This window comes from Rhinopithecus bieti, unplaced genomic scaffold (genome assembly GCF_001698545.2).
Source record: "Rhinopithecus bieti isolate Rb0 unplaced genomic scaffold, ASM169854v2 scaffold_27006, whole genome shotgun sequence".
Taxonomy (NCBI): domain Eukaryota; kingdom Metazoa; phylum Chordata; class Mammalia; order Primates; family Cercopithecidae; genus Rhinopithecus; species Rhinopithecus bieti.
Genome location: NW_016813373.1, coordinates 4,788,596 through 4,813,699, shown reverse-complemented (window position 1 = coordinate 4,813,699; position 25,104 = coordinate 4,788,596). Strand labels below are relative to the sequence as shown.

Sequence of the window (25,104 nt, the reverse complement as noted above, 5' to 3'; positions counted from 1 at the left end):
TCAGTAGAAGTATGGCTCGTGTAATATTTGGGTCACACATATGTGATATTCAAATTTAACTGGACATCCTGTGCTTTTAATTTGCTAAATTTGGTAATACTAGGCCACCTAGTTCTACCCCTAATTAGTTGTGTGACTTTAGATAAGTCAATTTAGTGATATTAATAGTTTAGTTTTTCTATCTGAAAATAAGATGATTAATTTATCATAAAGACTCCTTCTAGCTCTCAGATCCCTATGAAACAAACATGCTGAAGGTTAGACACCACTTTCCAGTGCTGCTCACATCTAATTACTTCTTAATGAAGGAAGAAAGACCCAGCTCTCCTCGCTCAATTCAGGGCCCTCCCAGCTCCAGAGCTGCCTGTAGGCCCTTGCTGCAACTGTAGCTCAATTCCTCTTCTTCCACTTCCCTCATTCCCTCACAGGTGCTTTTCCCTAGAGAACTCTCCAAAAACCCTCTTGCATACAAACTCCGCCCCAGATACTAGTTTCTCTTCAAATATAAATTCAAATAAGTACAGGCCAACTTTCTAATAACATACATGAGCAGATGAGATTTGAAATAATGACATATGACACCACCACTGCATAAATACCTCAAGACAAATTAATATTATACACATGGAAATATTTAGACATATGTCAATAAATTTGGTAGGAATAGGGGAGTGATGAGGGAGAATTACAGCAGTTTGTGAAGGAGGCTAAGATTATGGATTATCAGAAATAACCTGTTCTAGGAGTACAAAGAGCAGCCATTCCTGAGTGAAAGCAGGCTGGGATTAGGGTAGCAGAAAGGAAACCTCAATAATGAGGGAGGAAAAGTGACAAGCGTAGGCTTGGGATATTAGGACCATGAGACTGAGAATCAGGAGGCCAGGAATCTACATCTTACGACCTATCTACCCATTTGATCGTAAACAGGTCACTTGCTTTCTCTGGGTTCTGTTTCATTAGCTATAAAATGATAAGGTGGTGTAAGATTATTTCCAAATCTTAGCCTTTCTAAAAGAATATTCTGTAATTATAATTTAAGGTTTCCTGTCACTGATATGCCCTTGACAAGTTTTCTCTCTTCAGATTTTTACCTAAACTCAGAATTTTAGTACTCTCTCTCTCTCTCTCTCTCTCTCTCTCTCTCTCTCTGTGTGTGTGTGTGTGTGTGTGTGTGTGTGTGTGTGTGTGTTGGGTGAAGGTCATTGTGTTAGTAAAACAATTCAGTACAGATAATTAATATAACTTAGTATCAAACTAAACTACTAAATGTAATTTGAAAAGAATAAGTTTTTCATGCTTCTGCAGTTTCACTCATTAGATTCTATGTGTTTATATTCAATAAAATAGAAGAACAATGCTTTCTACACCTATTGTGCATTTAAAATAATCAATAACCCAATAACTAACATTTCAAATGAACCAAAAGTCCTCAAACATGTCAACTAGGAAAAAAGTGCTGGCAAAAACTGAAGCGACATATTGATAGAACTTGGGCATTTCTTTAAACTGCTCTTGGGTGTTCCTTGACTTTATAAAATAAAATAATACCCATAATGGCATGAGAATATTAGTGTTCAATAATGCTTTGTTTCCTAATACCCCTTTAAAAAATATAAGATCTAATTATCCTGTGAATTTGCACCTGATTCCAGTGTGCTGATAAGTAGTCACAGTGCAGTGGCTGAGCTGGGACCTCAGCCTAGGCTAGGGGAAATTCACAAGTGGGTGGAGCTTAAAGACTGGCATACTAGGCAACAGCTAACCCAGAAAACAAAAAGTCCACTCTTTCAAGTTCAAAGGAGCACTCACTTGTGACTTCTGCTGTTATAGTCATTGCCCTTGCCATCACCGTTTCTGCCCTATTCTTTTTAAATTGACTGAGTGGAAAACAATTCCTGAAAGTCAGCTTGGGCACAGTACAATTTCCTAGTTATTCCATTGCCTGGCTGGCACAGGTCACAGACGGCTACTAGAAGGACATGTGTAGAATACACATATGGAAGTTCCTGACACTGTCAAGCCCAATTCATGACAGTCAGTTCACAAGTTCTTCCTGGCACTTCCCAGTTATTTATGCAAGATGTCTGAATCAACTCACTCAAACCTCTTTCCTTGTTGTCCTTCTCTTAAAAGTATTGCTGGGAAAATACTCAAGTGTTCAAGTGTTTGTTTTCCCAGAAGCTGAGGAATGTTGACATAACTCCAATGCTTTTTTAAATTATTGAACATGAAAAAATGAATAGTTTGTGATGTATGTCAACTTGCTAAATTGTTTCAGAAGACAAACTTTTTCTAGCAGTAACAGAATACAAATAGTTTAACTGCAAGAAGAACATGCTTGTCTAACTTGCATGCTTCTGCTTTAAGGTTTTGAAATTACTGATAGCAAACAACAAATCCTAGACTTCTAAATATATGATATACCTATAATTATAAGCTTCCTTTGTCTTAAATTGTCTGAAGAAAATGCACCCCAGTACTAAAAGCAAATATAGACATTGTAACAAATTTCAACAGCAGCAATATATAGGTCAGAATAGGTTACAATTAAACACATAGCAACACTAGTCCACAAGGCAGGTAGAAAATCATTCAGCCTAAACAAAGTTTCCAATTATAGATAAACACCAAGTAAATGACTTAATCCTGATCATTGATTATAAATGGTAGTCTTTTATCCTCTAAAATTAGGTGAGATGAGAGGAAAATTATTTTTTTCACTTTAATATATTTTACCTTATAAAATAATATGAACTATATCTCCCATCTATTCATAGGAAACATACTATCTGAATGCAAAATAATTAGCATTACTTCTACCCTTCTTAGTGTGAATATTGTAGCCACTGAGGTCCTGTGTTCTTAGAATATAATCGTTTTCATTATTATCTTTAATTTAAATATCACAATCTACTCATAAAAGTGCTCTGCTCATTATGAATATGGGAGAGGAAAAGGGAACATTTAACCTTGTTTTGATCAGAATAGATCCTTCACTTAAATTTTATTTTCTCACGGGAAAATGCTATATGATCATTTCAAAAACTATTCATTAGTCCCTGACAATAATGATAACAACAATAATAATAATCACTAATGTCTATGAAGTGTTTCTATGTGGCAGGCTCTCTCCTAAGTGCCTTGCATATATTACATATCATTTAATACTCACCGTTTCCCATGAAATAGAGACTGTTCTTGTTGTTATGCTTTTTTTATAGTTAGGGAAACCAAGGTATAATTATTATCCTTAAATAATTAGCCCAAGGAGGGTCATGTATCTGATACATGGTGAAGCCAGGATTTGAGTTCTCAATTCAGTGGAGAGATAGACAATAATAAAATAATCATAAAGACAATTGTATAAACACAAACTGGTTAACAAACATCCCATTTCCACAGCTGCATTAATACTTGGGCAACTGCAAAGAAATTAGTGGTAATTACCTGATACATCAAAAAATGTCTGTGCCCGTCCAGTACCTGCACTGCTGACAGCGATACACTCATAGAAATCTTCGTCAGACAAAGTGACCTTTTCAATATCTAAGTTCACACTGGCAGATTCTCTGGAGGTAAGATAATGGAAAACTTTTAGTTACTATAAAATAAGACCAAGTTGAAAGTAATGATTCACTATTTTTTTTTGAAGTTTCATTCAAAAGAACAATGTAAATAAAATAAATTTATCAAACTGCAGGGTTCTTTTTAACTTAAAATGACATGCCATTTATATTTTACTAGAATGTGAGGCTTTTCTATACTGAGCAAAAGATACAACATAATAATTATAGAGGTTGAAAATTTATTTAGGGAAATATTTTGTAGCTATGTCAAAATATAAGATAACAGAGCTGGCAAAGAAATACTCATTAATCCTCTCTCCTTTTATTTTTTCCAGTTTTTGGTCATGTCAGTAGGAATCTTAGACAAAGCAATTTAATTAGGCAATATACAAATTTGAAGGTAGGAAATCTACTTTTTGATTCTAAGAAGATAAATTCTCCTTAACTTTCTTTTAGATAAGCTCCACATGGGGCGATAGGCCATATATCGTTCAACCTACGTATACAATGAGAAATGAAAACAAATGAGCAGTTTTATAGTTAAACTCTATCAGTTAGGTTAAAAAAAAATCCCTCTACTATATTATGTACTCATTCATTTAATAAATATTTATTCTTTGTCCTCTAACACTGTTCAAATTATTTCTCATTTTCTGGAAGTGTCTTAATAATAGATATTTAATCTTTGTTTCAAAGAGCTCAATGATCTACAAAAATAGGCATTGTCCTGTTTTAAAGTGTGGCTGAAATGTCAAAAATGTTTTCATAATTTTTCTCCTGTATCATCTGTAGCTACTTATAACCTTAAAAAAGTCAAGACACAGATAAGGTAAAAAGCCCACTGCAGACAAGAGACTTTCCACTGAATTCTGAAAGTGGTATAAAATATGATACCTTATGGTGATATCTCCAGATCTCTCTCCATCCAAACACAACATACTTATCATCAAAAACCAAGAAGAACTTACTGAGCTCTTAACTCCTATTTGCTACAACTAGGGTTTGTAAAAAAAAGTTAAAACAGGTTTCTGTGCCTTAGGAAAGTGAGAAACAAAGCAAGGTCATTGTTCCATGTGTTTTAGTAGCTGAGAAAATTCACTTTAGTTAAACACTGTTTCCTTTCAATTCTGTAGGCACTAACTACATGCCAGTGGTTCTTCTTGTCACTTTCAGAATGAAAGCAGAATACCACTTGACTCCATACCATACTGATCATGTAAGCTGTATCTTCGAGGCTTAACAGGAGTATACTAAGCATAAATTTGTAAATGTCATCATCTAGGAGGTACTGGTAAGTTTCAGGAAGGTAGGGGTTTGGAATATGTACATCTTTGGTGTTTTCTTCAGTGCCTACTGAAAAGTTGAGCATACATTAGGATTAATAAAAAACACATTGATGGAAATTTTAGAACAGAAACTGAAGATTCTTTGAGTCCTAAATCCCTTTTTAAAAATGAAAGTTGAGATAGAGAAAGGACAAGTAATTTGTCCAAAGACATACAACCAGTTTACTAAATGCTTGAAGAATGTTCTTTACAGTTATACTTGTTCCTTTCGTGATTATGGAATGTTACATGAAAATAATTCTCTTTTTCATGGAGTCTTCTCAGTTGACATTAAGCATTATGTGGACATAATAAAAAAAGTTTTGAAGGGTAGACTTTGGAATAGGGAAAAGAACACGTCAAATAAAAATGCACCCTGCTGCTAATGCAAACGGATTCTCTCTTACATTCCCTGGTGACCAAAGTGACTGACATAAACAAACATTAAGTCACATGTTTCATGTTATTAGGAAATCTAGGGTAGGGACATGAGAGTGAATCAGAATTAGAGTATCAGTCTATCATCACTCATGCCTAATTTTGTCTCTAACTTCCCACATCCAAAGAGCTTAATACATGTCAGCAAAACATGTCATATCTCTGGGCCACAGAGCTGGAAAAATGAGAAAAAGAATTCTCGTGGCTTACCTCCCAGGAATGGTGTGGAATTAATGAATTAATGCTTCTAAAGAATTTCAAGTGTCTTTGAAAAATGTTACTGTTTAAACATAAAACAGAATTATTTGATTTCACCAGCTAGTTATGTAGCTTCATCATTTTATATCCTGGTCAATTATGTTGCTGGTTATTAAATACACAGCTAAATAAATCATTAAGATACACTATGTAAGGGGCAGGAAATAATACAGTTTAATCTTTAAAGAGTAGAAAATGTCCTAGTTATGATGAACATTCCTGCCATAAATTTTTGATTAAAATGAGTCCCCATAAAGTGATTGTATAAGCTGAGACTGTCAAACATTTAACATCTTATAGAAGTTATGTTGATATTGAATTAACAGTATAAAAGTCTGATAAAACAATAATTCCTAGAGATTTTCCCAAAACGTTGTTTCACAGTAAGTTAAAAGGCAACACTTTGCAGAAATCATTTTCTCCAGTTTTCAAGGTTTACTTAGTTTTTATCATTAAATTACTTGCATTTATCTAAAAAGGTTACCCAACTTCACAAGGAAAAGCTGGTGCCCTCTAGCCCACTCCTGCTGATTGTTATATACAGGCGCCACACCTGCTGTGAACCACCTGTCACCCCACCTGCAGCACAGACCATGCCTCTCTGACCTTCTCTGCTCCCCTTCTCCTCCTGGCTCAATGGGCTTCAGCCATACCGGCCTCCTTCTGTCTGTCCTTCCCACATGCCCAGTCCACTCTAGCCTTCATACATTTGCATTTGCTCTTCCTGGTGTTTGAATACTCTTCTCTGGATACCTTGTTGATCATCTTTCTTGGCATCTTTATGTCTTTGCTCCAATGCCCCTTACTCTGAATTTTAGGATTTCAAATTGGCCAATGCTACATCCACTCCACCTATCAGCATTATTCAACCCAACTAACCTGCTGTATGCTTACCAGATTCACTTGTCATAACACTTTAAATCAGATTCAGAAACACTTTTACCATGAAGCCAATAAAGCTAAAGCTTCAGGGCCTCTCATTTGCAAGGTCTCCTTTCAAGATTTTGTACTTAATGTCATTTTCATAATTCTGTATTTGTCTTAACAACAGACCGTCAAATTATGAAACATTCAGATTCTATAACACAGGAGTCAACATTTGAATATGTTCCAGTATTTATTATGTTATTATATTTATCTTCTGTTTACTGTCTCCCTCTATGACAATATAACCTCCACAACGGCACAGATTTGTCTCCATTTTGTTCACTGCTAATAGTCCAGACTATGTAGCAAGTGAGAATTTCCAGTGAAAAAGTACATTGCAATAATAGGCTATTTATATTTACATGTTTAATACTGAATCTTATTACTGACAGAAACATGTACCTACTTCAAATACTGATCTACTCCAAGTGTGACTCCATTTCTGACAAAGCTCAAGGTAAAGGGCAAAAGACTGTCAACAGAGCAGGGAATTTGGCCGGGCTGCAGATAGTACCCTGGGGTTTTCTCAGGCATTGTAACTTTGGGAGCATCTGGGAAAAAAACAAAAACAAAAACAAAAAACATAAGCAAAAAGGTCACAATGATGTTAAGTACTGCCTCTTAATCCATTCAAAATCTTTATACTTAAATTATTCCAGTAAATCCTCTGCATTCCAATTAACCCAGATCACTAAAAATTACTTTTTCTATCTTTATTTGTTCAAAGCTGGTTGATTTCTGGGTATCTTTATGAGCCCCTTACTACAGTATTCATTGAATCTAAGACTCCACAGTTTTTAAGACACAGTATTTTTTTGTACCACCAAGATAGAAAAAATGCTACCAAATAAGTAATAATATATCAATTCTAGAATATGTTTTTATTTCAAAAACATAAGAACCCACATATCTCAGAATCAAATTGTTTTTCCAAAATAAATGTAAAAAAATGACTTATAGGAATCCAACAGATTTTGCAGCATTCAAAGTAGGGGCTAAGCCAACTTTGAATATTGTATATGAGGAAATATTGAGGTTGGTTCTATTCTCACCACTCTACAACTAGTAAACAAAACCTATAGAATTGTTCCTGAATTTCCCAAATCACTGTCTTATGTATAAATGATAAATTTTTGTCCCTCCACCTAATAGTATAATTTTATAAGCAATCTTATATCTCTGTCAGTCCATGGTTCAAGCTACAATCCTAAACATTGGGTCAGAGTTCTGGCTGGGCGCGGTGACTCATGCCTGTAATCCCAGCACTTTGGGAGGCCGAGGCGGGCAGATCACGATGTCAAGAGATTGAGACCATCCTGGCTAATACGGTGAAACCGGTCTCTACTAAAAATACAAAAAATTAGCCAGGAGAGGTGGCGGGCACCTGTAGTTCCAGCTACTCAGGAGGCTGAGGCAGGAGAATGGCATGAACCCGGGAGGTAGAGCTTGCAGTGAGCCAAAATCACGCCACTGCACTTTGGCCTGGGCGACAGAGCAAGACTCCGTCTCAAAGAAAAAAAAGATTGGGTCAGAGTTCAGTCATGAGCCTTGAAAAATAGCTCGAGTACAGCTAAGCTGAAATGCTAGCTGATGCTTCCAAATAATATCTAATCTGTAATCTCCTCTCTACATAGTAGCAAATGTACAATTAACTAGCCAACTAACCAACTAGACAAATAAATGCAGTGATCACCTGTTGTTTACTATGAACCGCTATCTATGGAGCAGAAAGTTTCTGACAATTGTATATAAACATTTAACCAATTTAGATAGTTTAAGCAAATATATGCCCCAGGCTTTTTTAGAGGGAAAGAGAGCACCAGAATTTTCCAGTTCCAGCTCTTATACTGACGAATCAAAATTCTCAGATCTGCAATCAGTGAGACTTAACATGAAACTTTGGATGTGCTATTTAACAGCTAAGAAAAACTGTATTGCCCTACATGTAAATGTTCATCAATTTGGTGATGCAGTAATAATATGAAGATAATACTTTTTATTTTATAGTCCGTTATGTACCTACGGGACAACGCCACCCCCTTAAACTGTCAATATTCCAATGTTGAATAAAATGATGTCTTACCTGGGACAATACTAGAAAAGGAAACACTTGATACTCTCTGGAAGAGGTAATCATCCTCATCATAGCCTGTTACTTTGAGAAAGAAAGCTTCATTTGGTGGTACAAAGTCAGAAACATTCCATATGCCATAAGGTTTTCGATCTGGGTAATATTTAACAGGAATAGTCTTAAGAGAACTGCCTGAGATATTCAAAAGTTCAAGAAGATCTATTCTAGCTGGAGTGGAAATTCCAGAAGTATTGAGCAGCACATAGGTAGGTATTCCTACAAGAGAAAGATTTTATCATTTATAAGAAACATGCAATTGAAGTTATATAACAAATAAGTATTTGCATGATAATAATATATGAGTACCATAAGGATGCCTACAAATTCTGGATCAGTTGCAGAATTGTTTCTACATAAAAGACCGTTTATGCATGACCAGAGAAACTTAGGAAATCCTAAGAAATTACTTTTATAGTATTTTAACTATGCTTACATGTAAAAAAAAATTAGAATTGTGAAAACTTTATATAATGTTTGATCACATGAATACTTTTAAAGATAAATTATTGTGTATCTTTCCAGGAAATGCAGCAATAAAATAAATGAACAATAACCTCCCCAAATTTTAACTGTTACATTATAGTTAAGCTTCTTTTCAGCTAAAAAATTATAAATCTTAATGTATAAATAAAATAAGAGGACAAGGTTTAAAATCAATAATTTTATCTTTGAAAACAATGATATGTAACGTGTTTAATTTTCAGCTATATATACACATTTTACCTTGACAATAGGTAATTTATAGGTTTTGGTAAGAAAAAAATCTCAAGATCTGGGTTAGTAATTCTCAAAATTTAGTAAGTGTAAGAATCAACTGAGGTGCTGACTGAAGTCCATATTCCTGGGCCCTACCTTCCGTGACAGGAGATCTGGAGTGGGGTCCAGGAATCTTAATTTTTAACAAGCACCCTCAGTGATTTTGATATCAGTGGTCTTGGGATTACGCTTTGAGAAAGTGACTAGGCCAAGAGAACAGTCACATTTAAAGCTATGCTTCTCAATTTTATCGAATACTACAAAATTATAAAATTATAGACAGTCTGAGAAATATTTTTCATTTGGATATCTACTATGTCAATTTAAATAATATGCACATACAAACCTTGCACTGGTCTGCTGACTGTTTTTTTGAAGTCCAGGGTAGGCTTTCGAGAAAAGCCAGCTCGGAAATCAATAGTACTAAGGCCAGTAATGCGAACAGAGTGCCTTCCACTGCTTGAGGTCTGAAAATATTTAATGACAAACCTGGTCAGCAGTTGAACCAGTATGCTGATCATATGCAACCCTCGCCAGTACGGGAAACTGCACAATATTTAATTAGGATCGATGTCCAAAAACTGAGGCTCTGATCTGGATGTTCTCAACATAAATATGATTCTATATTTCAAATGCAAGTTTTGTAATACATACCCCATGGGGACAGCTTTAAAAACCCATTCAGTCATATGTTTCATGCCTAATGATAAAAGATACAAGTGTTCAGTCACTAATGAATGGGCTGGAAATAAATCTGTAAAAGCTCCATGAGGGAATGGATCTTTGTTTTGGTCACTATTGTTAACATAGTAGATGTTTAGCAAATATGGAAATCTTCCACAAATACATCCAGGCTCAATTCTAGGACATTACAGCGAGTGCAAGCAATAGAGCTGACCATTTTCCAGATGTGGGCAACCTGGCATCCTCAGCTCAGCAGTGTTCCAGCAAAGGTACTCAGCATTTATTAAAAATACAAAGTCCTTAGTTCCAGTCCAGATTTACTGAATCAGAATATTAGGTGAGGGCAGTCTAGGAATCTGCATATCAAAAGCCACCTAAGACTTATGAACAAGAGTTCACCATTATTTTATTACATAGGTTACCAAGATTCTGTCTCAAAATAAAATGACCACACAATTCCAGCATTTAAGTAGAAGTAGGAGATGGGAGTGAAAGAAAAAATTCAAATAACACTAATGTACCAATTATCAATCTCAAACTCAACACTGAGAAGGCACATATTGAGGTATTATAGCAATGACAGAATGCACTGAAGTGTGTATATATATATAAATTTTAATCTGGTAGACAGCCAGATTTGCATATATACATTTTAATCTGGTGGACAGCCAGAAGAATTCATACCATGGTTACCAGTGGGCCACTTCAAGAGCTGTGCAAACTACACAATATTCCCTGAATCACTGCAACTCCTTGTTATTTATCAATGTGGAGAAGAAGGAAGAGAAGATCTGTCCCTGTAGATACCATATTTCTTTCTTATTGAGCAGAATCTCAAGAACTCAAAGGGTAGTAAAATGAAGGGGAGAAAGAAGAAAAAAACACATCATCATGAAAGCTGTTGCTATATTCTTAGCATAAATGATGCAGCTAGTTACTATGGCTCATTTGCATAAAGGTTACAAAAGATTATATGTGTAAGTGTAGGGATCTTAGTACCACCCTTATTCCATTATTTCTCAATGAATATGTTATGAATTCCACATAATAAATTTAAAAAGGAAACTATGGATCATGACTCAATTTTCAATCAGGGATTTCCCATAGGGTTATATCAAACTTTGGTAATTCTAATGTCAATTTCTTTAGATAATGTAGAGCTTTATTGAAGACACTATCACCTACTAATTTCATGTAAGTCAATCAGAATGTTTGATATTACAATGAGTTAATTTTTATTTTTTCACTAACATCATATATCACTGTTAGTTGCCTTGCTCCTCAGAAAGTCCCTTATGATGAAACAGCTGTTGAGGTTAGTAAGGACAAATAACATGTAATTTTCCAAATGCCTGCTGTCAAGTGCTCATCATCTGCCAAGTGTTCTGTGCATAAATCAACTAACAAAGGTGGGTTTTAAAAATGTGGTGCTTAATAGCTGAGTGAAAAAAAAAAACAGAAATTATACAGATGTTTGAAAATATGCTAACCTCTACTACTAAATAACATGTTAAAGCAGATTTGATGAACAGGGAGCCCCTTAAAAATTATATAAAATTAATGTAATATAAATTAACTTTGATCCTTCAAAGACCATACCAAGTAATAAAGTATGCAAAAGTAAGAATATAGGTTTACTATTCTCTGAACAAATATGAAGAGTATATTGCTCTGCTAAAATATGAAGAGTAATAAATAACAAAATATCTTAATTTCATGTGTTTATACTACACTGTAGACAGTGAGAATGTCTTCGATGAATTTAAAAGTGTTTGTAAATAAAAGATATCTTCAAGTGAGTCCATTTTTATATGCAATTAATCCAACTCTGGGCTAACCAGGGTAATGGAAACAAAGGACATCCCAAATAAACTGACACTGGTTTAAATATACAATAAAAGAAAAAAAATGAGCTAATTTAAAGTTTTAAAATAGTTTAGTATTAAAATAGCCTCTGATGTTAACTCATGCATTTATCATTATTTAATTATTCTCTTAAAAGAATTCTAATACTTGAACAGTATTTTAGGCACACTAAACACATAAATTTCTTCATGAGAAAGCGCCAATAGTTTGATATCTATTAAAGTAAGCTATTGTTTTCATCTCTTTCCTATCTAAGCTCCCTTTAAAAAATATTAGTGTGATAGAAACAAACAGGTTTTATGTATAATGAGGGTATAACCCATCAATAAATGGAAAAGGGAGGAGAAAAAAGCACTAACATGCACAAAATGCACACACTATATATAAAGCTTCATTTTTTATACAAATTCTCACTTTTAATCCTCACAAAAGTCCCCATGAGAGAGTATTATTATCATCTTCACTTCATGGATCAGAGAGTTTAAGTGACTTGCTCAAAGTAACAGATACAGCAGGTAGCAAAGCTGGAGTCTGAACTCGGTGAAGCTCCAGAAACCAAACTCTACAGCTACCCCATGCGTTTCTCATGATCTCAATGAATTTAATTATGCTGGTTTGAGGGTAAATGTTGAAATATGCTGAACTGCTTTACACAATAAGAGGAGAGTTATATGGAACTTCTGGGACTATTCAGAGGAAAGAAGCAGAGAAATGTAATGGGGAGGCGAGGGGGTGGTGGCCAAGGAAAGAGCAGGAAAAGCACAAGGTGCTTTATGACATAGACCCCAAATTTACGAGCAAATCTACCAAATTCACAAAATGCTTGCTATTGATAGATTTCTTTTGATATTTTGAAGGGGCTGAGTTTTGCCCTACATCAAAGTACAAAAGGTTATAATCAACACAAATAATCAGAAGGCAATAAGACCACAAGCAAGAAAGCTTTTAGGAAACTGCAGGAGTATTGGGAGAAGACTTTGGAGTCTCGTGAGTTACGAACCTGATGAGGTTAGAGGAGAGCTAAATGACATGAAGGTCTTGGAGGGGCAAAGAAAATTAAGCTAATTCTGTAACTGAGTCAAGCAAAGAGGAGGTCCAGCCATATTTTTTCCCTTCCCTTCTCTTCCAAATTATTTTAGCCATTTTAATACATTTTTAATAAATGTAATAAAATTATATAAATATATGTCATAAAATTAGTGAGGTCAAAATTACTGTCTTAATGTCTTTCTATTTGGTCTTTTATATCATCTAGATTCAACCTGTGGGTTATATTAAAATTAGAATATGGCTCCAAAAAGCACCTTTCCACTACAGAATGTCTTGAACTATTACTCCTTCAGAGTTACCCTAACCTCATGGCTTCTGTAGATAAGAGGGAAATCTAGCAGCAGCATTCAGGGTCAGAGCATAACAGGAAACTTTCTAGATATTAGATGTTGAAGAGGATTTATCTGAGCTAGGAAGAGTTGTGTTTCAAAGTCGATTTATTCATAAAATTTCTAAACGTACATAATGAGCCACATTACTCCTCTGAATGAGTAGCATCACGTTCATTAAGTTGTGAAGGGGTCTGAGTCAGGAATACACAGGCTGCTGCAGTGTGAGCAGATGTGAGGTAAGGTCACGGTTTGGCAAAGACGAGGTTACACTAGATGTGATAGTTAAAATTAGGTGTCAACTTGATTGGATTGAAGGATACCTAGAAAGCTGGTAAAGTATTCTTTCTGGGTGCATCTGTGAGGGTGTTGCCAAAGGAGACTAACATTTGAGTCAATGTACTGGGGGAGGAAGACCCCCCTCAATGTGGGTGGGCACTATCTAGTTGGCTGCCAGCACAACTGGAACAAAGCAGGTGGAAGAAGGTGGGATAAGCTGGCTTGCTGAGTCTTCTGGCTTTTGTCTGTCTCCCATGATGGATGCTTTCTTCCGTTCCTCCTGCCCTGTTCCTCCTGCCCTTGGACAACAGACTCCAGGTTCTTCGGCCTTTGGACTCTTGGACTTACACCAGTGAGTCCAAGGGGCTCTCGGGCCTTTGGTCACAGGCTCAAGGCTTCACTGTTGGCTTCCCTGCTTTTGAGGGTTTTGGACTTGGACTGAGTCACTACTGGCTTCTTTCTTCCCCAGCTTGCAGATGGCCTATTGTGGGACTTTGACTTGAGATTGTGTGAGCCAGTTTTTCCTAATAAGCTCCCTTTCATATATGTATATATCCTATTATTTATGTACCTCTGGAGAACCCTCATACAGAGATACATATTGGTATCCTAAAGTTGTAAATAGGTAGCCTTGACCTACAATGCAGTAAGGGAAAAGAAGGAGCAAAGTGAACCAGAGTCTAGGTTTCTGAACTGGAGTAAGACTACCAAGAATGAAGGAGCAGAACAGGCTGAAGGACAATGGAACAAGCACCATGGAGAGCTCCAGCGGAAAATTACTTGCTCCTCTGAGATCTCAGCTCAGATCTTCCTGGTCAGCTCTACTGCAGATGGATTTACTTCTTAATTTAAAGGCAAAGGTCTGTTAAATGCCTGCCTACATTGAAAGTCCCTTCAAGGCAGTAACTATTTCATATTCATCACCCACAGAATGTCACTCAGGAGGCATGTGATAAATGTAGGTTTTGTAGGTTTAATAAATGACATGAAAACCATCCATGCACCTAATGTTGATGTTTTTTCTTAGATTTTCCTCAGGCCAGCTAATGCCATACTCATCAAGAATTCACTAAATGTTTCTAGATGCATTATGCTAAGTATGTTCACACATTATCTCTTAAAACCCTATTATATCCAAAGATAATTTTATGGCACTACAAAGAAACAGAGGCTCAAAAGAATGATATTTATCTAGGTGTAGATAGCAACTTAAATGGCAATTATTCCAAGTTCAATGTCTTTCTCAGGTACCTAAGTCTGTGCATGGTATTTTGGAATAACATAATTTCTGGGTAGATTTACACCCTATGGCATATAAAACAATAACATTCTCCAACTATTTCTTTGCCATTCTACATTTCTGAGTACCCTTTCAGTTAGGAAAAATCAGGTCAGTGGGGTGCTAATAAATTCCTCTCTAACAAAAAAAACCCCTAATTTTTGTCATTTTTCAATCTCTGTGGTGTAAATGTTCCCATCATAGCTGATTGCTAGCTCCGATGTTGCTGAACACAGAGCTAGGAAGAGAAACATATCATTGACTCTCCCTGAGTCATTATGAGCCAGCTCTAGTATACCATTAGGCCACAATAACAGCTTGCCTACTGGGTAATAAGGGAGTGAAATGTGTCGCTTCTGGGATGAGACAAAAGTAACAAATTTATTTTTATTTATTCAATGCCATATCCTCCAGGTTTTTCCCTCGTTAAGTGACTGAAGATGCTGCATGTTCTAAATTATGGTAGAGCCACCATCAGCTTGGGTTCCTGAGTGACTGTGAAGCAGAATACTCTACCAGACCCCATGGAACACAGAACATTAGTGAGGAATTAACCTTCTTGTACTAAGCCAGTGAGAATTCCTCCTAGCACTAAATATGAAACCTTACCTTTTATAAGTTGAATTAAAATTTGATTGATAGAGATGGTTTTTCTCTCTCCAACAAAGTTTCAATGTTTTATAAAATGGTAAATGTGCCCAAAGTAAGACAAACACAACAACTAAAGAAAAATTCAAGTATATGTGCTTTAAAAGAAAGTAAAGATACAATGTATGATTTACATATATTCAAGAGAATAACTAACCTGTCAGAATTCATGTGCCAACATTATTAGTAACAACTAATTCATGTATCAGAAACTGCTGAAGCACTTTACCAATATCTCATTTAACCATGACAATGTTGAGTAGCCATTATTTTACCCCACTTTCCTCAGACTTAGAGAGGTTAAATAATTTCTCCACGAACAAAAAGACATTAAGTAATGAATCTTGAATTCAAAGAGATGTCCACCTCTTTTCAAAGTATTTGCTCTTAAGTTTTAAATCCTCTCCAAATTAAAGAATAGATGGTTCCAATAAAATATTTATTAAGAACCTACTGTGATTAGGCATTGTATCAGACAAAGACACAATCATGGAAGTTAGATTTAAATACCATTATTTTGTTGGGCATTATGCATTTGGAGAAATGTGTGATAAGGAAATGTATTCAAAACATAAATTCTGCTTAAATACACACACACACACACACACACACACACACATATATGCACACACATATGCATATAAATTTACATATACCCAAGTGCATGTGTACCTAAGTGTACACATATCTTTTTTATAAAGGAAGCATTCTATTTGGTTGACAGTCTGATATTGGCAGGCCAAAAAACTGGAAAATTATCAAACATTCCCGTGACCCAAAACACCAATGCTACACCTAATCTATTTACTTAACCCACCTTGTATAGACTACAGGCTTATTCATAAGAGTCGCCAGGAAAGACTAATAGGAGGCCAGCATAATAATCTTCATGTGTGGTTCTTTCAGACTTGAGGTTGATTTAATTATGATTCCTAAACAAGCTTATGCCACTTGAGTAGGATTTTAAAAATATCCTTACCCTGTAGAAAATGCATTAGTAGGCTCTGGCTACCAATGTAACTATCTAAAACCAAAATATTTCTACTAGTCTCAGAATCCCAGTATAATTATGTGGTTGGGTACACATCTTTCTGTACTTGGGAGATTATCTAAAGACAGTTTATCCAAATGTACTTAATAGAAACATACCCCAGGGGATATGTTAAATTAAATGATCACACTGATAATCCTAGACTAATATAAACATTTGTACCACCTAAACACATTGGGTGCTGACAATTATCTGATGTCTTTGCAGGGAGTTTCCTTTAAAAAGCAGAGGACAAAATTTGGCTCAAGAATTTCTGTGGTTACATTCTAATACTCTATATTAGTTGCTGAATGGAAAAAAACATATTGCTGCTCAGAAATAAGATCCATGATCTGTAGCTTTCCTACTAATGGAAGTTTAGGAGCATAAAACAATCTTCTCTTCTGTTTTTAATAAAACTTTATGTTATTTCCAGTTACTTCTTTTTAACATGCTTTACCTGCATCAGAGGAAACCTAAAACATTTGAGTGTTTATGTGAATTATACAAATGAGTTGACTCTATCTCTGCTTAGTGAAAGTGCCCTAAGATGGAACAGTAAAGTACTTACCAGAAAAATCACATAAGAAAGGAAACTGCCACTCTCTTATCATTTTAAATCATTAAACACATTAGTGTTCCATGCTAGCACCTCCACTATAGGCTAAGTAAACCAGTTCTTCTGCCTGCTTCCCTGGATATCCTCAGAATAAATGTATTAATTTTTATTCATAAATATTTACGTAGTTCTTTCTCAGGCACTGTGGCATATACTAGTGGCAAAATCCAATCTATAGAAAAAGAGAGACAGAAAATATGTACAGAAATAAAAATGACAAGAGAGAAATTAATCCAAAAGGGAAGCGCAGAAAAATTTAATAGAAAGCCAGAGAGAAAAGAGCATTTTAGGGAAAAAAAAATCTGACAAAGTTTGATGAAAGTTTTGTCATTTGAGCTGAACTTTGTGGGATAGTTATAAGTCAGAATGGAAGAAAAGGCATTATAAAGGGAAGGAAAAGCTTGGAAGAAAGCATGGGGTAAGAGAATGTGGTGGGGGGAGAGAGACAGTACAAAATTACATATGACAAGAATGTAAAAACAAGTGATAGAAGATAACTAGAAAGACTGGCTTAAGGCTCAATTGGGTGGTCCTTGAATACCATGGTAAAGTCGAGTAATAGATCGTTCTCCATATTTGGGATAAAAACTGTTATGTGAAACATTCAAAAAGCCACTATTAATTTTAGTGATAGAGCAGACCTTTTCCAGATAGTCGAGCACATGGGAGATAGCACCAGGGATACACTATCTAATCTCAGACATTTCTCATCTTGAGAAAGTGCACATGTAAAACATTTATCATTCATCAGACATCCAAAAGGGAAATCCAAAGTCAACAGATTTTATGTCATCAGATTCAGTTCAATTTCCTTTGCATCAACCTGATACATTCTTTTGGTATTTCATTTAGAAGCAAAATAAGTTTATTATTTTTCAATTTCATTATAATGCTTATTCTTTGTTTTCTCATTGTAAGCACTAATCCTACACTAGAAATGCTGTAAATCAGAGCTGGAGGCTCTTTTGGTAAAGGCTAGATAAAAATTTAAGATAAAATGATAATAGATACTGTGTCTTTTTATTGTTCCCTTAATTATAGGAGACTGAGCTTAGAGACTTGTCTAAACAGAGTTCTCATCACCTCCTCACCTGATCAAAGCCTCTGCTCACTCATAGAACTAATCCTCATTACTTCTCTGTTCTAATTATCAATTAAAATGTGCTTCATGTCCATTAAGTAAGTAGCACAGAACATGGCCAAGAGCAGTCAGTAAATGTTTATTGAATGGATGACTGAATGAATACTTGTGTGAGGCACAAGGTAAAATAACAGACATGCAATATCCCTCCTCTAGGCAAGAGTTTTACTAGAGGAAATACCACTGGTAGCAATCCAAATCACCTGGAAATAGGTACAAGTACTGCACAATAAATTGCTACTAACATGGAAGAATGGCATCACGTGCACGTATTTCACAGTCAATAATGGATTACTTAAGGTCAATATTCAGAAAGCAAGAAAAAATTATTCCAGTGGACTTGCTAGCTCAAGATACTGCTGGCTAAGTCATGCTTAAATTAAAGTATTTGACAAATGAAGAGACTCGACACTTCTTGTAATTCCTTCCTACTGTGGTCACAAAAAGTCAGACTCAATGCTAGTGATATTTTTGGCAAGTTAGTCAAAATAACCATTACATAAAATTTGGCCACATTTATTTAAAATATTGTAGCAGCAAAACAATTCGTCAATCTAATACACTCAATAAATACCAGGCACTATGTGCAAGGAACTGGGTGGAAAAAAACAGGCAGGTAGGGTCGTTTCTGGCCCATTCATTAAGAAATTACCAGATTTTCTTTCACATGCTTTTTCACCTATACCTTTATATTATCCACCTTGAAATAATCTATACAAGTTTCTATTTTTCCTGCAGGGCTTAGAGTTCTGAGAATACAAAACTAGTATCTTAGGATTTGAATAGATTTACAAGGTAAACATTCATTCTTTAAACTGGGGACATTAATAGAGATATTCTTTAAAAAAAAAAAAACTGATTGGCATGAAAACGGCTCCTTGAATTTCTACAGTATATCAGCTACACATACGTTCACAGCAGCTCTATAATTTGAATTATGATCCCATTAATTCCATTTTTTATGTAAAAAAAAAGGCAATGAAAGAGTAAACAATGTACAGGATATCTTCAGAAAGATTCTAGAGCAAGTTGTTTATTTGACAGCTGGAAGGAATGTTAACAACAAGAGGGGAGATAATGCAGGAACAGGAAGAGGCCCTCAAAGGGTGTGTTTTAAGCCTTTTCCCACAGTGGACACCTGGAGCGTGTTCCCTTCAGGTGCTAATAGCTGCTCCTGAGGGGTGTTAATTCCTCAGCAGAACAACCTTTTCCTGTTCTAGGAAAAAACCTCTAAGACACAGAAATGCAGATACTAGATTGGGAAGTACACTGAAAAACCTGAGAAATACGGGCAAGTCACTCAGGGCATCTGCCACCGTGGGACACACACGTCATCTGCGGCAGAACTAGATCTCTGATTTATGGTATCTTGAATTTTGAGTGTATATTTTTTCCTCCATACTGTCAAAATACAATGCCTTCTTAAAGGAAATATATACCGCTTAAGATAAGTTTAGGATACAAATACCACATTGTGCTAAAGAAAAAAATGAATAGAAATCCACCAAATAAAAAAAGCCAACACAGCACTTGAATGCTTGCTTTGAAACAGAAACGATACTATTTCAGCTGTATCATATTAATTTAATCCTCAGACCAATTCTGTAAAGTAAAGAACTGTGACTACCATCCCCACATGACAGAGAAGGAAAGCCATGCACAGAGAAGTTCTGTTACCCAGGCAGTGCAGCTGTGAAGGTGTGATGTTAAGATTCAAACCCAGGCAGTTTCACAACATAGCCTATGGCTCTAACCGTTACTCTCTGTTGGCTCCATCTCTGATTATTTTGTAAGCATGAAGTAGATAGTAAAATAAATCTACAGATTTCATGATAGGAAAACTATCTGAGAATTGTAAGTGTATCATGTGGCAATGATCATGTTCATGGTCCTCAAACTGAAAACTACCAAATTCATGTGATCAAGAAACCTCCTATAAACACCTATGTACATTGCTTTTTATTACAAGCACTCTCCACGATAGCAAGAGTTTATGTTTAAAAAAACCACTGTGTATACTTCACGAAACATGCCAACTTCAAAATAAAATAATAAACAAACTTTGTGAAATAACAGTACCTTCACTGTCCACATTCCAGCCTCTGGCTCTTTCACATTCACTACTTTGGCAGAGTTATGGATATTTAATAGCTCATTCAGGCCAAATCCCTTTTTGATCAGCTTCCCTGAAAGACAGAACATAAAGGTAACAAGCACAATCCTTCTCTCAGCTATGTATATTAGCTAATTTAACACTACGCAAAACTAAGAGCAGGATCAAATTTCAAATAACACTGGCACATGTTTTACTAAAGTGTGCTGCAAACTAACCCAAAGAGCCTTTATTTTCTATTCTGTGGCTAAAACACATTCAATTTCCAGTATCTATGACCTGATTGACACTTATACCCATAACTCAAAACATTATTTTATGTATTTCTAAAATATACTTAATTTTAGGGTGTCCAGTCATTAGAAACTGAAATAACAGATTACTATTTGTTGTGCTGATTTGATCATCAAATGAGAATAACAATTAGCAGATTGTAATCATATTTCCGAAGCCAGCCTAAATAGTAATTACTATGGTTACCAAAAAAGTTACACAGAGTCACTAGAGATATTTAGATTAAATAGATGGCAAACATAGCAAACCAGAATAAATGTCATTCTGGAGAGCACTTAAAGTATTACTAACATGAGAGCCCTGGGCATCTTTACACAAAGTGTAAAACCTTAACCGGTTTCCCATGAAGCACAGGAGAAGGCTTTTATCTGTCATAGGAATAATTAAAGGAGGCAGTATAATGAAGTAGCATGATACCATCGCCTACTGACCTGACATTTATCTAAAGTGTCCAATAGTTGGAACTTAGAAGAGAGGAAAAGCAAATTTGGAATTAAGCCACAGTTCAGTTTTTCACCTCACTCTTGACTTTCCCATGGACTACTTCTCTAGTTATATAAAGAAATAAGTTAGGCCAGGTGTGGTGGCTCATGCCTGTAATCCCAACACTTTGGGAGGCTGAGGTGGGCAGATCACAAGGTAAGGAGTTCGAAAACAGCCTGACCAACATGGTGAAACTCTCTCTCTACTAAAAATACAAAAATTAGCCAGATGTGGTGGTGTACACCTGTAATCCCAGCTACTCAGGAGGCTGAGGCAGGAGAATCGCTTGAACCCAGGAGGCGGAGGTTGCAATGAGCTGAGGTCATGCTACTGCACTCCAGCCTGGGCAACAGAGCAAGACGCCATGTCAAAAAAAAAAAGAAGAAAGAAAGAAAAAGAAAAAAAAAGAAAGAGAAAGAAAGAGATAAAGAAAGGAAGGAAGAAAGGAAGGAAGGAAAGAAGGAAGGAAGGAAGGAAGGAAGGAAGGAAGGAAGGAAAGAAGGAAGGAAGGAAGGAAGGAAGGAAGGAAGGAAAGAAGGAAGGAAAGAAGGAAGGAAGGAAAGAAGGAAGGAAGGAAAGAAGGAAGGAAAGAAGGAAGGAAGGAAAGAAGGAAGGAAGGAAAGAAGGAAGGAAAGAAGGAAGGAAAGAAGGAAGGAAGGAAAGAAGGAAGGAAGGAAGGAAGGAAGGAAGGAAGGAAGAAAGGAAGGAAGGAAAGAAGGAAGGAAGGAAGGAAGGAAGGAAGGAAGGAAGGAAGGAAGGAAGGAAGGAAGGAAGGAAAGAAGGAAAGAAAGAAGTTATAAGCATCCTATGTTTGAATCAAAAGTTTTACAATCATTGTATGCCCAGTGACTTTTTAAAGTAGTAGAAAAATAATGCAATGGGTACAGGTACTCTGAGTCTCCAGGTAGCAGAAAACACAACTCTTTCCTCGGTAACATGGATGTTATTGCAGTAGAATGCCACTTCAACAGGAAAATCCATTTATAAGGTCAAACTTGTAGAAGTCTTGAGAAAGACATTGTATTTGTCTTGTAAATTTTAATGTGTTTGTGGCCTCTGAGAACATTTTCATAGGTTGTTTTCTTTTGGAAATTAGTTATTTTCTTCTAAGACAAATAAAGTAAGAAAACCAGTTATCCTCTTCCCTATTTATAAATACAGAGAAAAAATACACAACTAAAGCCACGGTGGAAATATAACTATTTTACAAATATTAGGTAAAAAATATTTCTAAATGAAAATGTTAAGAAAAGATTAAAGATTTCTGTCTTTACTAGACTGTTATTCGATGTAAATCTTATTGCAGTTATCAACTAGCAATTGTACCAAACAAATCACATGGTTATAAAATATACTTAAGTTAAGAGGCAAAGTGAATTAAAAGTTCCCTTTACTAAGAATATAAATTTGGTTTTTAACAAATATCTTCTGTAAAATTAAAATTTATCAAGAAAATGATAGAGTGGAAAATTAGTTATTTTAAGAGTTATTCGGTGTGAGTCATTTAAAAATAATGTAAAATACTGAATTTGACAGATAAGTTACTGTAAAATATCTCCTCATATAAACTTTCAGGTTTTATTTAAATATTTTTATTTTGTATCATTTAAATATAATTAATTTACTAAATGTGACCTGCTTAAATATGAGAAGTTTTACCTTTTGGATCTTATGTTAATTCAGCAATAGCTAGCACTTTCAAAATGTTACATTTTTTAAACACCTTCCTTAGCCACTTCTGTTTTTATTGAATTTATTCATGAAGTTGGCATTAACTTGACAAAAACAAGTGTGTGAAAAGTATTTTACCCTCTATGTATTTTGTATTTTATTATGTGATGGTTGATATATCTCACCTAAAGGATTGCGAATTTCAATCACTGGAGAAGGTCCACTCAAAGACACAGTGACCTCTTTTAGGCTGGGATCAAAAGGAATTTTCCAAGTATTTACAGCCTGTTCCAAATGATCTGTGGATAAGAGGTGAACTTTGGAGGCCTGTACTGCTTCTTCTACCCATTTTAATACCTATAAGAGAAAAAGAGAAGTGTAAGTGTTATCAGAAAACATTCGCAGTTTTATATCATCGCTGTTTCAGGTACTTTGGGTAATCAAATGACTCTGGCACATCCTGGACTGGTGTGAAATTTATTTCAGTCATTACTGAAGATAGGACTCTTTCTAATTCTGGTTAGTGTAGATTCAAAACAAAATGCTGGTTTAACCCATGTTCAAATTTCAAGTTTTCTATCTTGAATAATACATTCGAAATGAGACTACAGTGTACAAAATCGGTGAGGGGAGACATGCAGAGATATTACTGACAGTTTGCTATGTCTCAAGAGATAAGAACCTATTTAAAAACATGGTAGTGCTAACATGTGCAATCCCTTCTTCTTCTACTCTTTCTTTCCAGATTTTATTTCTTCCAGATGCAATTTGCAAAAGAAACCCAATTAGCAAATTATGAAATCCAATTTAAGTAAATTGGGCATATTAATTATTGTATTATACTGTAATTATATATAGTGTATTATAAGATATTACAGCATACTAATTATAGAAAATAATTGCAATGTCACTAAAATAGTCATTTTATAATAAAGTGAATAAGTAACAATATAATGGGAAAAGCACTGCATTAAAGAGAATAGAAAATATTTCAGGTTAGGATTTAATACCAAGTAGTGCATTCTTGAAAATAGTCTTTAAAATCATTAAGAAATTGGGTTATAAAAGGTGTTAATGTCTCATTGTGAACAAGAAAAACTTTGAATCCATAGAAAGTTTCTGTACTAACAAAGATAATTTCCCTTTAGACAAATACTGCATGTCTGTACAGGTACTCCTTGGATGATCTTACAATTTTAAGTCACGATAACCTTTGATCACCTCATCTTTCTCTGGTTTACATATCCCTTAAGACTGCATATCACCATGAAAATTTTCTTTTGTAATGAGGCATAAGACACTGAACAGAGCTGGATATTAAACTAAAGTCAAGCTATTAATGATTAAACAAAAACATTTTTTGAAATTTCAGTGTAGGTGGTCACGTATCAAGTAACCAAACAATAAATAACTGTGCAACATTTTTATTTTCTGTGAAAAGTATTATTTTACTTTTTTTCCTTTTCTTTCCCCCTAAGGATAAGGGAAGCATCTAAGACTTATTATCACATAACAATATGAAGCAATCACATTCATCATAAAATAAATGTTTATTGTTCAAGATACTTTTCCAGGTACTAAGTATTGATGACCACATTTTTAGTCATTAGGACTCAGATTTCCCAAATGTTTTGCATTTATTATATTTTTCGTAAAAATTCCTGTCCTTGCTCCAGTATCAAAAACCCTATCTCCTATTTCTTTGTGTATCCAAAACGAAGTATTGTGCTCTATACATGATAAAGGTATGTATATACTAATGTCAATGAAATTGGTCATAATGGTAATAATACTTATGTTCTTATTAAATAAAAGAAATTCATAATACAGGAAATGCTGTTGAAAAAAATGTATGTAAAATGTCCTCACAGTACCTCCACACAGTAATGCCACATCGCAGTGTTTTCACAGTCCACATACTTATATAATCTTAGCTTTCTCCCTCCCCAGCTAAATCCCCTTCTCTTCCCCTAGTTGTTTCGGCCATTGCTGAAGTGTTTCAGCAATGACTTCACAGGCAAAGTAAAGTAATCTGACTATGAAAGACAGAAAAGTTTTCTGTAAACAACAAAAGAGGCAAATTCAAACCAGACAGAAGAGAGAATCTGAGCAAGAACACTGAGACAGAGACAGAAGTACTCCAAATATGTTGGGAACATGAGTGACTACATCTGGCTGCAGTGAAGTGCTCAGATAAAAAAGAAGATGAGGCTGGAA

General features: G+C 35.2%; 1 protein-coding gene across 1 annotated transcript in view; it reads right to left on the bottom strand.

The window, feature by feature from the left end:
- HMCN1 (hemicentin 1) overlaps positions 1 to 25,104 on the bottom strand; it is a 460,634-nt gene that overhangs the window by 257,384 nt on the left and 178,146 nt on the right. The window contains 6 exon segments of the mRNA XM_017848051.1: positions 3,448 to 3,569; positions 6,921 to 7,065; positions 8,598 to 8,861; positions 9,748 to 9,868; positions 20,406 to 20,512; positions 23,073 to 23,244. Of these exon segments, the coding sequence (XP_017703540.1) occupies positions 3,448 to 3,569; positions 6,921 to 7,065; positions 8,598 to 8,861; positions 9,748 to 9,868; positions 20,406 to 20,512; positions 23,073 to 23,244 (931 nt within the window).